General features: G+C 38.0%; 1 protein-coding gene across 3 annotated transcripts in view; it reads left to right on the forward strand.

Annotated features, from left to right (window-relative positions):
• sntg2 (syntrophin, gamma 2) overlaps positions 1-18080 on the forward strand; it is a 73735-nt gene that overhangs the window by 53429 nt on the left and 2226 nt on the right. For 2 of the 3 annotated variants that reach the window (XM_044167107.1, XM_044167108.1), the window contains exons 13-14: positions 2092-2163; positions 2459-2668. In XM_044167107.1, the coding sequence (XP_044023042.1) occupies positions 2092-2163; positions 2459-2668 (282 nt within the window). Of the gene's footprint in view, positions 1-2091; positions 2164-2458; positions 2669-14941; positions 15069-18080 lie in introns of all 3 variants that reach the window. The other variant, XR_006374611.1, reaches the window with a different exon arrangement.

Genomic DNA, 18080 nt, shown 5'->3' on the forward strand with positions numbered 1-18080 from the left:
TATTGTTTAACTTGATACAGACCAATCAAATGGGACCAACAAATCATGTTGTCGAGGTGTTGAGAGTGAGAGAAGTCATCAACCATCATTTTAACGGATCACATTAAACATAATGGACATATTGTGGAGCTGTTGAAATGATGGTTCCGTGAACTGAAAGCATTGTGCAGCTGGTGTGCTGTGAAATGCCAAACCTGTCCTCCGGCTTTTGTTGAAATATGGCAGTAGCCAATATCCCCGAGCTAGAGAGGACTTGAATACAGTATGTACCCGTATAGCATTAGTGCATGTGCTTTAATGAAACATGCTCTGGAAAACAAAGTCTAATGAGTAGCCTCTTGTCAGTCTCAGTTAGTGTGCGCGTTATGTAAAAATGTGCTCAGTGTAGCATGCTGCAAACTTTTAGCACAGTCATTCATTTTAATCCAGGGATATTTGAAGCACCACTCTAATAATTCCTTTACATCATAGCAATGACATGGTTATCTGGTCCAGGTCTGTGACCCTGCTCAAGACCTGGGGTTTAAAACGGTAACTTTAGTGCTGTGATTCTACACAGTAAGCTATATTTACCCTGTTAAACCTTGTGTTTTTATTGTATATTATTGTTGGGTATTTTATTCCATTTTATTTTAATATTATTTTAATTGTCAGATTTTTTTTTTGCCTCATTGCAGTCCTGAAATGTTTTAATCCTGGTTCAACCATGTAAAGCACTTTGTAACTTTGTTTTGAAAAGTGCTGTATAAATTAAGTTTATTATCATTATTATTATTATTATTATTATTATTATTATTATTACAGTTTCTCCACTTTTAAGCTGTAATGTCTAAAAAAAAAAGTTCAGTCCCCTCTGTCCTGCTGGTATTACAGCCAACTAACTAGCTGCAGCCACTCGACTCGCCCGTGGACTTGCCTCATAGGCCTTTTTCACAGCAGACATTTTGACTTGTCATAGTAGGAAACATAACATTAACAATGGTTTTGTTCTGTTCAAGTGTGCCAGTAAGCCATGCCAGTGTGACAGTGAACTAGCATGCACAATACCAGGACAACTTGATACATTAACTCCACCACATCTCAGAGGCAAATATTTAACTTTTTACTGCACTACATTTATCTGACAGCTTTAGTTAGTAGTTACTTTGCAGATTAAGAGTTTTACACACAAAACATACGAAGAGCTTATAAAATAAGATGCTTAGTTATAAATTAAACTACTACACTTAACAATATATACAAGTAGAGCTGAAATGATTAGTTGATTAATTGATTAGTTGATTTAAAGAAAATTAATGGCAACTCTTTTGATAATGGTTTAAGTCGTTTTTCATGGTTCCAGCTTCTCAAATGTGAGGATTTACTGCTTTTCCTTGTAATTATTTCTATAATTAAAATTTATTTTTAATAATTTTGAGGTTTGGACTGTTTTGGACAAAACTACAGTAACATAGTGTCACTATTTTCTGAATTTATACAAACCAAACAATCAATTGAATTGAGAAAATAATTATTAGGAAAATAATTAGTGGCAGTCCTTAAAAATCAACTCTACCTCAACCAACTACAACAGTAAATTGCTGCTTAGACATTAATGCATCAGTAATGATAATCAGATGATATAATAACAACAATTTCAATGCAGGACTTTTACTTGTAATGGAATATTTTAACCATGTGGTATTAGTACTTATACTTCCTCCACCACTGTCTATAGGAGAACATATGTGATGTGAGATCTTTAAATGAGTATCTCTCTCCTTGAGCTGCTCTCCTGTGCATGCCCTGGTTGTTGTGTTACTACTATAGTACTGTGGGTCTATACATTTCTGTACTTGTTACACCGTTGGGATACACAGGCCTTTTGTGGATAATGCAAGTGTTAATTCCTTGATGTACATTTTCTACCTGTGCAGAGTGCAGCTGGGTAAATCCACTGACACTGGCAGTCATCCAGGCATCCACACAACTAAGCAACCTGCCAAGCTTTCATTTACATTTAGCATTTGGAGGTGCTGCTAACAAGTGCAAAAAAAGCTTGTTTTGATATGCTGCCTCTTCATCTCACATTCCTTGATGTTTATTTCTCAGATCAGTGCTGCTGACTGGGGACAAGCTGAAACAACATATAACCTCTATGAGGTTCTTTTCAAGGTCCACAAGGTATGTTAAGAGCAAGGTGAGCTGCAATTTTGATCACTGCTGTTTTTATCTCAGTATAGATGGCTGTTTTTTTAAGCAGATACAATCGTGTTTCAGGGAGCCTACTAAACAGGGCTCTCTTGTCCTGAGGTGATATTCCTGATCCACCAACCAGGAAATGTACGCAGTGAAAGTTTTTCGTTTAACCTGAGCATTAAGGAATGTACTCTTCATTGCATCCACTGAATTAATCATTAAGTGAAGAGACAGCAAAACTCACTCCCCCACAAGAAATAATTAGAATTTTGTGTTACAGCTGTGGATGGCAGAGGACTGCTGGCTCCAGGCGAGGCTCTACTTGGGACTCGAGCATTCGCCTGAGCAGCAGGACAATGAGTCTCTGAGCTTCAGTATTCTGGTCGGCCACGGCCAGAGCCACACCTTCAGGGTAGAGCTGGCCACTGACCTGGCTATCTGGGAGAAGTCCTTTCAAAGAGCTGTCTTCTTGGAAGTGCAGCGAATACGAGTGAGTATTTCCATATATAACACTGTTGCTAAACTAAACAGCCTACCTGCTTTAGATTGTGTCGGTTTTTAAACTTTGATGAATACTACTTGGATTAAAGGAGTTCTCAAAGCAGGAGAGCCTCTGACAACCTTTTCCCTACCTCAAAGGGTGACATGAAGCATTTGACGTTTGTTGAAATTAAGACCACGGCTCTACTTTGTGTGCTTAAAGTTTGGTTTTTAGAGCCCGAAGGCAGATAAGTAGCATCAACAGCCCTAATGACAGCTAATATGCTTTCTGCAGTATACATAAGCTCTGAGAAAATAACTAGTGCTATAATAATCTGAATTATAATGAAGAAGACTTAAGCTAAATGTTTAGATTTATTTGAAGTCTCTTTTCTAAAGATGCTTTTTCAATAATATTTTAAAACTACACTCAATTTTCTTCAGGAAGTGAATTATATTCACACATTAGCTGATATGAGTTTGTTGTTTGTTTGTTCTACTTTTGGTCAACTTAACCTACCCTGCTGCCGTATATCTAGTAAAACAGTTTGTTGTTTTTTGTACAAAATGCATGGGGTCTTTGTTATTATGATACTTCTGATAAAAACAAGTAGTTATAATACAGTGATCTGCCAGGAAACACTTTAATCCATGGCAACAACATTCGATTTTAAAGAAACACGAGTTGGTTATGTACTCAAGAAGAATTTGTTCCAAATACAATGCCATTTGTTTTAGACACATTCCAAACTAATTATTATAACATACAGCTGCATAGCTGAACTCAGAAGTTTTCTTGTTTGGCCTTAAGAGCAACACACATGGGCTGCAACTGTCCAAACACTTGCATCCATTGTTCTCTTGGTAGGTCTGCACACCAGCGGCGAATTGACATGAGTCTCTGCGGCTTGTCAGTGCGTCAGGATTCACCAGTCTCCTATTCCCCCAGTATGTTGCAGAATGGTTACATAAAAACTCTGATACTAATAATAATTATAATTAATACAATGGAAAACATTAAATGACCATACAAGAATGAGATGGTGTCCCAAAGGTGACTTATAATCAGTTTGCATCCGGTTTGAGTCTCAGATGTCTGAGGATTAATATAAATATTGATATGAATAAGCAGATTAGATAAAGGAAAAATTAGCTAACCAATCATTTATATAACCTTGTTAGTTTGTGTTGAAGTTAACATTTCTTATAAATAACAATGTTGCTTACCCTCTAGTTAACCACAGTAAGTGTAAAATATTTCTTTTAGACTTGTTTAAATCAATACTGTCCCTTCCTACCAATTTAATGCTTCATCAGTGAGAAGTGATTGCATGTGATGAGAAGTATTTTTTGTTGACACATTATAGGTTCCATGCTGCTTTAAATTTTCTTATTAAGACATTAATTGAATTTAAAATCAAAAGCTAGGCAGCGCTCTGTTTTCCATAAATGCTATTGTTGCTTCAAATGTATTTAGCTTGAGTAACCTAAAGAATTAGCCCTCACATCAATGAGCCATTAAATTGCCTCTAAATTGCAAATATGTTTCAAGTGTAAAGGCGATCAACTCTTGTGGAGAGTGCTGCATGAGCAGCTGTCTCATGTCCATCAAGAGGCTCAAATGTGAACACTCATTGGAAAATTCAAGAGACAAATGATGAGTCCAGGCCAAGTTTTGCTGTCTTCATGTTCGATTGTGTTTAAATTTTCATTACTTACTTCACTATGTTTTTACTTACTTCACTATGTTTTTCTATGTCTAACATTTTTAACACAACACTTTGCGCTGCAGTTCATTAAACCTGCATCCAATATATGTTTGCTTGATACCTGCATGTAATGTGTTGGGTGGCTCAAATACTCGGATGCTACTTTCAGTACATACTTGTTCTGTGAATACAACTGGGAAATACCTGCTCGCAATAGTAACAAGCAGAATATGTGTGAGTCCATTTTGTCTCTCACAGGTATTATTCATTTAGGAGGTATGTTAACACACAGCAGGGAACCCAGCAAAGTTGATAGCCTGAGATATTAAATATTAAATCACACTATGCAATCAATAGTGCCTAAGATGAGCAAGAAATATCTGCTGAGGTTTGTTTATGGTTAATTTTTACATTCATATATACAGATGTTTTGAACGTGTATTCATGTCAATAATTCAAGCATGTGAAGAACACTTTGGAAGTATGTTTGTCTGATTTTTCCACCTCAACACAGTAGAAAACTGACAGCCAGTGAAGTAAATACGGATTTAGGATAATGAATGTATTGAGTCTTTTAAAAACATGGTGAGAATTAGGTTGAGTTGTTGAAGAATATAGTGTTTAGGCCCTGTATGTGTGTGGATAAAGGCGCTCTGGAAATACTGAAGCTACACACACTCATTATAGTAAAAAGGCAACGTTTTGAACACAGTCAATTATCATAATACCAAAAGCAATAAAATAAAACGCATTTTTTGAATTCTTTGAACACTAGAGTCATTAAGTGCGATACCGATTGTCAGTTTATTTAATCAACAATACAGTTTCTTTCCCTCTTAACAATGGTCAAATTACACTTACAAAAACAAGATACATGGATTTTCCTTCCTTTTTTCGACACAATTGTGCCACTTCATGTTCATTTGTGTAAATATCCAAACCTTAATGACAAGTCAACAATCGCCAGCTCCACTATTTACGATGAATACAGAAACCTCCCAAACATCAACACAACCTTATAGACTAATCAAGATGTGTAGCTCAGTTAATTACAAGGTCAGAGGCCAGTCTGCTAAAACAAATGCTCTCACAAATATGATTTGTGAATACACACATGAGAGTATAATAAGCAAATTATAGCTCACTATTAATCTCTACAAGTATATATATATTATATGCATAATTTCATAATGAATACATACATAACAAGGCACGTAAACTAATATTAAGACAACTACAACAACTAAGACAACAAGAAGAAAAAGAATAATAATTTTAATAATAATAGTAATAATACAAAAAATAAATGTGTGAATAAAGGAAGGAAGGGGGCATATAATAGAAAATATACAGTAATTGAAGTGTAATAAAAAAAAGTATTATAAAACTACAAGAGTCTTGACCATGCTTTGACAGATGTTTCTGTTATTATTTCCCTCCAACTTCCTCTTTTCTCTTCCTCCTCTCTGCCTGCCAAATTATACAAATTAAGTATTGCATTGCTTAAATCCAATAGTGAACAGCGTCTCTCTCCAGCATGTGTTCAAGTATACACCCTACAGTCCATCCAGACTGTCCTGCCACAGCGGTTATGAGTTACACTATAGCAAATATTATAGAAAAAAACTTTTCAATGAAACAGTTATGAAAAACATTCCTCGCACCACAGAAATGGAACATGGAATGTATAACAAGGCCAGTTATTCATTTTTCCAAGAGAAAAATAAAGAAAATGACCTAAAAAAAACAGAACCAAATTATTTGAAGAAGAACTGTGGTAACACAGAATTCACTCAAGGGCAAAGTATTTGCAACAAATTCCAGGTTTGAATAGGGGACAACTCGACACATGCCTGTGTGTGATCAGTCCTTCACCAGCACTGTTAGATTCTGTCCTATTTCTTTTTCCATCTGAGCAGTATAACTAAACTGAGAACCATTGTTTCCTTTTGGCAAATTTTAGACAAAGATAAAAAGAGTTAAATTGGTAGAATTTTTTTGAAACAAGAGTTTCTACTGTAAGAAAGCTCAATCAAAATACAGATGTAGGGCTCCTTGCTTAAAGCACCACTGTAATAATTTTCTGGAATTATATCTGTGTTTGTAGTATCATCTGCTTTTCTTTGAGCTTGTAAAGCTTCCACATAGCCATGATCTCACATTGTATTTAGGAATTGAGAAAGTATGCCACATGTCGGGTCAGACTCTTCATGAAATGGCCAGCGGTGCCTTTTCTAATTTTTCCCCATTCCCACCCTTTCACCCCTCAAGTGCGGCCAACCAAAGATAAAGACTAAAAATGCTACGAAGCCTGAGGGCTTTGGTGCTCCGGACCCTTAAGTAGGGACATTTATAAATATTACATAGCAGAGCACCTGTCAGAAGATATTCAAATCACTAGCAGACTGAAATCCTTTCCGGGTCAACGTGGGAACCAGATATAATTAAATGGATTCCTATTTCACCAGATGTCCTTTGGAATAGTGTATGTGAGTATTATACCAGCGAGCAACGTGGTTGACTCTGGCGCGGGGCACTGGCTCTTTAGCAAAAACCATCAATCTGAAAGTCTTAGGAACCCTGTATAATCCCTTTTTATGTTCCGAGGGCTCATGTGGTCACTGAGAGTTTAGAGTCATAAATCTACTGGACTCAATTACATTCATCCAGTTAATTCTGCACATGCTAATTCCTGCATCTTAAAAAAAAAAAAAACTCATGCAGAGGGGGCCTGTATGTTTTATACACAGCATGACATTTTTATTAGTGTACAAGTAAAACTAAATGCATGTAGATGAAATTACTAATATCTCTAACACTAAGTGATGTTTTTTCCCACCAGTTGTGGTGAAATTGGCTGACTAACCTTAGCCAATGAGATTCCTGTAGGGTAGTTCTGTTGGTAAAAGAACATAGTGATAAAGTTATGCAGTTTCATATAAGTTTGATTGAACCACCTTCATTCCATTATGCATTTGTTATTGATGGGTGCAGTAGAAATGTCTCTGATCAGTACAATCAAAGTATAAGGAAGACCTGGACATGATTTGTACTGTCTCATGTAAGACTGTAGCGGATGCTTCCAACTGAAAAGATGAGGGAAGCAGCTGTACGCTGCTCTTAATTGGATGTGGGTAAGTTAAGCAGATGTGCATTCGCTCGACCAATCAGTTAGTCCTCATCATTGAAGCGTTTTCTTTTTAGTTTACCTGTAAACGAGCAAAAGTTATGTTTACATTCAATATTTCTTACCAAAGCAGTGTATTCCTGAGGTCTAACACACACGTTAAAAGCATTTCTTGAATATTTTAAACTGTGCATTATTTACATCATCACAACATGTTTACTTCATGGATGTATAAAGAGAACTGGATAGAGTGTCAGAGGCGGAGTGTCGTTCATGCCTATGAAAGTTGCTCAGTGGCGCTTGAAGCCAAAAAAGTTCGACATCCGTTGTAGAAAATTACCTATTATCTTCTGCATAGCTTCTGCATCGTGTGGCCCATAGAGCAAGCGCACTAGAGACGTCCGGCTAACTACTGGTTTAGCCCTTCGCTAACTTGAATGCAGCTCTTCCAGGCTTTCCAAATGTTATCAGACCAAATGGATCAAATCTGATCGCAGGGGTTGTGACTCTCAAAAACATGTATCCACCGTTTTACAGCTGCTTCTTTCACAATGTACGTCTATGGGAAAAAAAGTATTTTTGGGCCGGACAAAGTTGTAATTACACAGTTTGGCCACTATGTCAAATTGGCTTAAAAGCACGGGACTCCCTAAAAACTTGGTAGTTCACCTGGGGGTGGTGCCATACGTCCTCTAACACACAGTGTTGTTTGCCAGTGTGCTTTCTCGTCAGCTCGAATTGGGTCGTCTCGTCACTTTTTGGATAAGCTAGCAAAACTGTAATCTTCCCTGCCTCTTGGTGCATTGCTTCTTTGCACATTACTGCCACCAACAAACCTGTGGCAGGAATGTGTATTCTCATGCGTTTGTGTGCATCTTCATACATGTGCATGATAGATAGTCTACATACAAACAAGATAGATACAAATAAGTACACAGTAAAAACATTGCTCCATAGTGCTACTAATGGTCAGGTTTGGACAGAGTACTAGAATATTTTACTCAAGTAAAAGTTAAATTACTTGTGTAAAAATGTACTTAAGTAAAAGTAATAAAATGTACTCTCTGTAAATGTTTTTGCATTACATTTTTAAATGGGAAGGAGTGGGAGTGGAAGGAGAAAAAAAATTACATGATAGATTAAATTAAAGAACACATTTAGGCTACAAAGTAAAGCATATTAACATGTCAACGTAAACACACCACATCGCAGAGCCCTTATGTACAAACCAACAATATATTCCTTTTCTTAAGGCGGGTGCAACAAGCATTATTAGGCTACAGAAATGAATTTACCTGCCACTTCTTATAGAATTAATACACATATAACAGCAAAAATAGTTTTTACAACACTTGTAGTGCACACACATGCACACAACATTGACATTCTCCTCTGTAGAGAGAGTTACATCCATCACAGTCAGTTTGTTGTTGTACTCACCTATCTGAATGTCATTCTGTGAGTGTTGTGCACCGTGAAGTCCTCCACAATCTGCTCTAGGTTCAACTTCTCATTCATCCTCAAAGCATTAGATTTCAAACATTTTCAAACGTTTTCCAGAGTGTCAGCTGAGTGCAGAGTGTCACCTCTCTGGACATGCAGGTAACTGCAGCTTCTTTTCTGCTGCAGTTGCTGGTTTGGCTCCAGTCTTTAGTTCCGTTATCACACGGTTTGTCATGACTTTTTACTTCGTAACGGATGTGACTTGAAATGTAGCGAAGTGCAATACTTGTGATAAAAAGTACTTAAGTAAAATGAAAATTTTTAAAAAGACAAGTACACAAAAAAACAACTTAGTTACATTTACAGTGTCAACAGTAAATGTAATTCGTTACTTCCACCCCTGCTAATGGTCAAAACGAATGGATGGGTCAAACACAAGACTTTCACCCGGAAGATTGGGGTTCATGTCCTGTCAGTTATTTTAAGTTACCTTTCTTATTTTAAGTAACACACATAAGTTACGTATGTAAGTAACATAACCTACGTAAGTTAAGTCAAGTGACTTACTGTGAGTTACTAATGTAACTTACTTATTTTAACCGTTACTGTGAGCTTTTCCTAAACCTAACCAAGTAGTTTTGGTGCCTAAACCTAAACAAATTACAACCGTTTCACAATGTTAACCACGTGTTAATTGTTACCATGACAATGAAGGTCCGATACACCTGTTGCTGGACATTCGTTGGATTATGCATGATAAATGGTGCATTATTTTTCGTAAGATATCTACGAACCATCATATGAGCATATGTTGCTCTAGGTGCAGTGGGTGTTTTCCCTCCATAGGCCACAGGGGGTATCAAAGAGACCATTCCAGCTTGGCGCACCTGAATGAGGTGAGAAGCTAGAATTGGCAAGAAGTAGACGTTATGGTATTGACAATTTTACTGAAGAGGAGAATGGTGGAAAAGTTAGTTTTGTGCACCCAGAGTTGTTTAAGTTTACTCTCAGATCCTACCGGAACTTCAGTAAATAAATTTCAGCCTGGCAGAAAATATCAGGGATGACAGAGATGCCAGGTTAGAAAATTCATATTGTGATTATTTACATTCCAGTGTAGTCCTTAGCATCCTAGTTAGCTGCTTTGTAGGATTATGTGCTCATGTGTGCATTTGGTCTGTAATTGGCGTTATTTGGACAAGCCATACAAAGGTGAGATTTATGCTTTATCGAAAGTCTTTCAAAGTTTCAGTTTTACAAGAGATAAGGAATCAAGGATGAGGACAAAATGGGTAGTTCGGCAAGTCTGTCGGGTTAATATACCCATTTCTGAGCAGCACATAAAGCCAAGGGAAGCAAGACCTGTCCCCAATACATTGGATGAGACAGTCCCAAATGGGGCTAAGGAAGGCTCAGTGTAATGGCCATCAAAGTAGACACCTGCAATGTACTTTAATGAGAAGTGTGCCTGCGTTCTCTAGATGTTGACTTAAAACACTCCACCTGTGACCACCAACATGCTGTGGTAGCATGCTGTCATTGTTACAAGGAGAATCACTGAGCAAAATATTTAATTCATGTGTTGACTTAGCAGCCACAGTTAGACAATAAGAGCACATTGTATTTTCCTCATGCAAGGCTCTGTGGGCACTGCACTATACAAGCACTGCATACTGTAATTTCCCTAAGCACTGTGCATGGCAAAAATGAAAGGAACCAAGGAAGGAAGACAGACTGGCTTTTTTAGAGCTGTAAATTCAGATTTTATGAGTGAGCCACTTCATTGTCATTGTTAATAACTCCCTATGCAGTTAATGGAAGAAATTATCTCACACAGTTGCAGAGCACAAGAAAAGATTCACAAAAGGTCTTCAACATATCTTTTATGTTCAGAATTTTCTGTACACTGTGTCTTTCAAAGGTTCTTTGATGTAAAGGAATTATGCATCCTACTGTGCTGATGCTGATTGTCTGTTGTCTGTTACATTTTAAATAATATAGACTGTTGAGTGTCATAATGCTTTAAGTTGCTTCAGAGTCAACACAGCACTCTTTAACAATAAAAGTAATACAATAGTGAAAATATACAGAAATGAGCAGAGATGATGTCTACTCTTATACATATTTTTGTAAACAGTGAACTTCAAGTGATGAGGACTTAAAGAGGATGATAATGTTTTTGGAAGAGTTATGTTATATGTTCTGTAAAATGGCTATGAAATCTGTTGTTTATGAGGCAACCAAATAAAAAAAACATTTTGCATGGTGAAGATCTAGCGCCGAAACGTCGCAAGTAAATGTACTATTGCAAGTTAGAGTTTATTTTGCAACCTTGGATCAGCTCGTCCCTCACCTATGCATCTGTCTCAAGGAATAGATGTGCGAAGTATTCTTCTGTTCAGCAACCTAATTATGAACATTTAAAAAAAAACAACCCACCAATATTGACCGTTCAATAAACCCCTCCCATGACCAGCGATTGTCCAATCATAGCTTAGCAATCGTAACTAGGCCCGGCAGGCCTGTCAAGTTTGTAATTTCTTGCTACCTACAGTTACTTCCAAAGCCAACAGTTAGCATATATATTTGGTGCGGCTGTGGCTCAGAGGTAAATCGGAAGATCGGTGGTTCAATGCCCGGCTTCCCCCAGCCCGCATATCTGTGTGCTAAGTGTCTGTGTGCAAGATACTGAACCCATCTGTATTTTTGAGAATCAATTCAGTGCAAGTCAGTGGGAGAGAAGGGATTACAGGTTGGACTATTAAGACAGGACTATTTGTATGAGAGGAAACCCTCCTGCTCTGTCATCCCCCCTTTCATTTAGTTGGCAGTCAAAGCAGCTTTTCTCTACCTAGCAAGTAACAAGCTTAGCAAATGGTCAATAACGTTCCAATAATAGATGCAGAAAACAATGGATAAGCTAAACGAGAGACTAATCCATGTAGGAGCCTTTATGAATGTTGAAACCTTACACTTCCATTTTCATTTGTTTGTGCAAAGTTAGAGTTGGGTGGTGTTAGACACTATCCAAGTTTCCATAAAATAATGGAGTCTAGTTTATTATCATTAATGAGAATGTTAATGACAGATGATTTGTTGGTGAAAGATATATTCAGACAATGTTAAGATTAGATTGTGAACTTGGCAGTGGATCCTTAAGAAGCTGAGCATTAATTACATTGTCCAGGTTTTGTCTCCTCTGTGCACCTTGTGCTACAGTACATGATAGATGGAACCAGTACAGTAAGATGATAAAGAGGCACAGGAGCAAAGGTTTCAGCACTCACCATGATAAGAATCCTGTATGAAGGATCACCCCCTGAGCGAAAGGAAGAAAGTTAGTAAGAAAGTCAGAGTGAACTGGTTTGGATTTGTGTGTTTAGGTAATATTAATCTATTTGCATCACTTGCTGTCAACACCAAAGGCGTGGACATATACTTTAACTGGTGGTGGGTTTTTCCAGCAAAAACAAGCTGCAGAATAGATGACGAATGGATATTTTACCCTCTTTCTGTTTTGCTGTAACAATATCAAGTCCCAATGCAGAACTCCTCTGCTGCACCAGACAACATGAGCTTCAAAGGGGAATGATAATATGCAGAGGTGTTTGATGCTGCAGTCACACAGTTAGCTCTTAGCCAGCTAATGTGGCTGAATCCACTCTGGATGTGACAATGTCAACTGTCAAGTTGCAAGTGACATTAAGGACAGTTTGAAATCCAGTCCATGCAACCAGACTGACACACATCTCAAACAATGTGATCCGATGTCAAACTTGAATGTGATTTAAATCTGTTTTGCAAATATTCATATTCTAGATTTACATATGTAGTAAGTAAACTTATTAAATTATATATTTCACATAGTGTGACCCTCTCTTCTTTATATGGATACATGCATCTAGGATAACTCACCAGTTGGTCAGTGCGCAGTGGCAACCCTACAAATAGATTCTATATTTATGACATCAGTTTTATGTAAATCTGTCTGTCAGGTGTATTTGAATGAGTTGTGCATCCTGAATACAGGCAACATACATGATTGGCCCACACCAATAATAAAAGCAGTGTTTAACCCTTTCAGTCCCAGGCCCAAACCTTTTTTCCCTACTTCCAGTTATGTCCCTCTCAGAGTCTATTATTAGCTTCAAATATGGGTGTATTACACATTTTCTTTTTCTGAATAACCAGGACTATGGTATTTGAAAAAAAATGTATGATGAATTATATATACATGTGGACTGGAAAAATTGCTTCAAAATACATTTTACTAGAATTGTGAGTCAAATATGGGAGTTCATCACAGAACAGTAACACAACTAATCAATGTGATGTGAGGTTTTTGGTGAAACAGCCTCATAACCAATAAATAACACAGGTGAAAACTGATAAAGGACAACAACAAAGATTTACTTAAAGTAACTTTTACGTAGGTTTTACTTAAATCAAACCATGTAACTAGCCTTTCTGCCCTAATGGGGGTCAAGACTCAACATCTAGAATGCGAATAGTTCCCTAAAGCATTATAACCAATGAATAACACAGGCACCTATTTAGCAAACTCTGGTTAGCCTCATTTCCCGTAGGAAGAATGGGACATGAAGTAACGTTCAAATATTGCTTGGATTGCTATAAAAACATGCAAAGAGGGGTTACCAACAAGTGTGATTGGTCACTTTGTTCATAAGGACCAGGGCCATTGATATGTTGATTGACAGCGAAATAGACGCCTGACGTTCCGCTGGGACTGAGAGGGTTAATGACTGTACTCTATAAGTGACTCAACACTTCTTACTAAGTCAGGTCTGCATGGGCAGTTTTCCCCCTCTCAGTATAAAAGCAAACCGTATGAAATATGATAATGTAGCATGTTTTCAGTCTTTTAATGATGCAAATGTGGGACACCATCCTTTGGGAAGCCAATGAAAGTGATGAAGGATTTCAGTTTTCTTGTGATTCTATGTTCTCCAGCCAATTAGGCTAGCCTCCTGTGGCTTCTGAGGAGCACTCAGCAGAGTCCAACTTAGGACAACCTTCAAATTGAGTGGATGTGCGCATTACATAAACATTGCTGATGGGGTAGAAGTAGGGGGTATAACTGACAAAATTGTCCATTTTTTCCTCTCATTTTCCCCATTTGCTTTTTTTCCCTTTTCTTTCTTTGGAGATGATGAAGCCCAACATGGCACTGATGGGGTCTTTTAGATCACAGCAAGTGGTCAAGTTGTGTCATATTTCACTTTTGGGGTCTTCTAGTGGCTCATTTGTACACATGCCATACAATTTTGTAGTATCCTCTGTTTGCCTGGTAAAAGCGTTTTTACCAAAAAGCTCATTCTTTACTGAGTTTTTTGGCTCACATTCTGCCAGGTGGCCAGAGTACAGTTCTGCACGAGCCTAAAACTGAGACTTGAATCGGCCCATACCCGTGTCTTTCAGACCTGACTCGAGTGAACCTGCCTGGTACTGCCGAATTTCAGGCCTGAACCCAACCCGGGACAGAGGCTAAGTTTTTGTTATTTCTTCTTCAAAAACAGTCATATGCTTTCTTTGGAAAAGCTTTCTCACATAAAAATAACTAATTGGCCAGATGAACGTGGCTGGTAAACTTGAAACATCTTTTCCAGCTGAATGTGACACCAGTCCAAACAGTTATAATCCAGAACAGAACATTTTCTAGGCACAATTTCTCGCGATGCTCTTAAGGAGTTGTGGAGGAAGAGAATCGCATCCATCGTAGATGGTTTTAGCGAAGTACCCCTAGCGCTGTTTGTTTTGCTATCGCATATTAGAATAGCATTGCAATCTCTACACTGTACATAGCCAGAGAGGTTTTTATCTGTTGTCACAACAAGGTCATAATGTTTCCACAATGGAATTGCCCTCCCAAAATCACTAGGGATTTCTACTTTTGCAAGTTTTTGCCTTATTTCATCCATGACCACTAGCTCGCCAGGTTAATGCAACACATTGACTACGTGCCATCTCTCATCCTGCTCCCCAGTTCAGGTCCAGTTGCTGATCTCCAGGCCAGAAACACAACTCCAAATGAATGCTAATGTTGCTCCATATCTGCTGGCTGTATAAATAGGCAACTGTTTGCTAACGGGTTCACCACATCAACTTAAAAGGTGATAATGTGTGAGTGTTTTCTTCACAGCTTGTGTCCACTGCCCTCAAGTGACAACATTACTTATTATAGCTTTGAGATATTGCATATAATACCAGAAACGCACACATACCCAAACAGCAGCTAAGAGTATAAAAACGCACATTGCCAGCAGGTGGCACATGTCAAAATTGCAGAAGCTATTACTTTCTTTGCCTGTAGATGGTGCACCTTGGCATGTCTACATCTATAGGTGCTACATCTTAAGTGCTACTTGCTGTTGGTGCTTTTCTTGCAACTGGATGATACTGGCTAGATCTGGTTTCAGGTGCTTCACATCAATGACACTGTATGAAGCTGTGAAGAATAATTTACATAATTCTAAGAATGAGCTTTTTGTTAAATATAGCTGACAGCTGACATTTAATTGTGTCAACTTGGTGAAGACATACTGATATTTCCAAAAAAATATTAAAAACAGATTTCTTAGGCCAAACAGATGAGTTGTTCATTATAATAAGGCATTTTACTGTTGTGTGGTCACTTTCACACAGCAAGCATTTGATATAGCTCACACCAACCCAACCAGTTTTATTTTTAAACAATGCGAGTAGTACTTACAGACAGCAATAGGCCATAAAAATGTTTAAGAGCTATTTAACACCTGCAGAATGTCTGGCTGACATCCAGTGCCTGAAATTGTACACAGGGTGTGGCCAGTGCACCCTGACACACATCATCACTATTACAGGTGCAACAGAGCACTCTACACACACTTGTTTTTTTTTCTTACACCTGTCCTCTCTTTTATTATATTCCCCACACATGCCCTTACTTCTGTCAGACTTACTTAAGGAGATATTTTTAAACATGTTGCATTTCATGTTGCTAATTCCCACAGAAAAATCCCTTCCAATTAGCGAAGTGTAGTCAGTGCTCACCATGTTGCAACACAGTCTTACATGTGGTGACAGGAAGAACTTAGCGGCTGGCCTGCCACTGTTTTTTTATCCCCGTCACAGCTGAATTCACCACACCACTAAAGACAGGGGGGTTGAGGTCTGTGAGCAGAAAAGACTTTCAGTGAAAGAACTGTACAGTCCCATGTCATATTCACTGCACACTGCACTCTATAATTGAATTCACCATGTCCCTGCTGTGTTCTCAAGTGAGGTGGGAAAAAAGGAATATATAACACAAATACAAAATCAGAATAAACGTCTTGGTATTCCAATTGAGTGGACGACACGACGCAAAAATGAAGTCATGTGGCAAGAAAAGCCTTTAGAGGGATATTGCTCCACAGAGAGTAGAAAGCTTACACATCAGTGCCTTCAAAAGACTTGTGAAAAGAATTGTGAGACACATGCGTGTTTGTGTTGCAGCAGCAAAATGAATGTTAAAGATTTATGGCTTCCAAAATGGATTTCCTCTGTCACGTTTCTTGACATTATCAGGAAGCTGCACAGGATGCTGCTTTTGCCGACAGCTCATGCAGGACAAAAAGAAAAACTCAGATTTGGTCTTGTTATCAGATCTTCCAAGCCTAACGTGTCAGACAAGAGCTCTCCACATGTAAAATGTATATATGGGCAAAGTAATATTGTCAGTATAAAAAAAAGAATTTCATGAGTAGAAAATACAATTAAAACAACTCTGTCTGCATGAGGATTCATGACACATACATGCAACAACTTGTGTCTAACACTGAGAGCTGGATGAAACAATGGATGTTTATTAGATTACACTGGTTGCTTTCTACAAAATGGGTTCACATATTTCTGCTCTTTTTTGATATCCACATAATCAGAGTTGTGTGTAATGTGGTCAGATCAACATGCTCTTCGTCAGCATTTACAGTATAGACTTCTTTACCTGTTGCAAATAACACGTGTCGTGGGTTCCAGATTCTGTAGCAGTGAGAAGTAACTATTAAAAAATTACTCGGAAATCCTGCCTCAAACTCAGACAATTCCACACAAGAGACAAGAATTTGACTTGGCCCAATAGCACAAAACAATGATACTCATTGCAGCCTGTTTTTGTCATTTAGATGAGACACATTTGATCAGCAATGGATGTCAACGATCTGGGTCTCAGGCAGGAGTTGTTTCTTGGTTTTTGTCGAGAATGTGCGCTTTAAGCGGCACTGCGGAATTCATCCGCACGTCTTTGGCAAAATATGTTGTGCTAGAAGCCTGGTTACGTATAGGGACTACTCAAGGGGCTAGCTGGTGAATTATTGTAGCTGACGAGCAAACTGCTAAGATGCAAGCCAGTCGGGAACATGCTTGTGGTAGTCAGTCACAATAGCTCCCTGAGCTTCTTTCTCTTTTCTGTCTTCTGTGCCGTTTACTCCTCGCTGGCATTTTGATATTTCACATAACTTTCTGAGCTAACGAGTTTCCTAACCGTCTGTTAGCCTCTTCAGGAGAAATGTATACTCTGACAGAGGAGGTCAAATTAAACACAGCTAATAGGCTACAATAGCTTCCTCCATTTTGGACTCTCTATCTCTGCCAAGTCGGCTTTCTATTGGTCAACAGAGCAAATTTGTCTGTCAGGGTTCACCAAAGTTGATTCCATTAAAATGAATTCATTTTGCTGAGAAATTTTGCCTTTTCAAATGCTAGTGTGACCGAACCTTTATACCTCAGTTAAATTATTAATTATTATTATTAATTCCATGAAATATAACTTCCTTATAGATCTCTCTTACAGTGGATATTTTGACTTGTCAAACACAGGTGTAACTAATAACATTAATAATGGCTTTATTTCACTAAGGTGTGCCAGAGCCATTGTTAATTATATTATTTACACCTGTGCTTTTCCTGCTATGACAAGTGTTGAAGGGAGAAAAGACTATTTTCTGAGTTCTTCAAGAAGACTGTAAATGAGGGCTAAGACTGAGAGATGTATGATGAATACTAAGTGAATTATTTATTCATCCCCTGGTAATAGGGGATGCATTTACTGCCACAAATGGAAACAAAATGAATGTATCATTTATTTACAAGCAGTTCAGCCATAC

This window comes from Siniperca chuatsi, linkage group LG15, assembly GCF_020085105.1.
Source record: "Siniperca chuatsi isolate FFG_IHB_CAS linkage group LG15, ASM2008510v1, whole genome shotgun sequence".
Classification (NCBI taxonomy): domain Eukaryota; kingdom Metazoa; phylum Chordata; class Actinopteri; order Centrarchiformes; family Sinipercidae; genus Siniperca; species Siniperca chuatsi.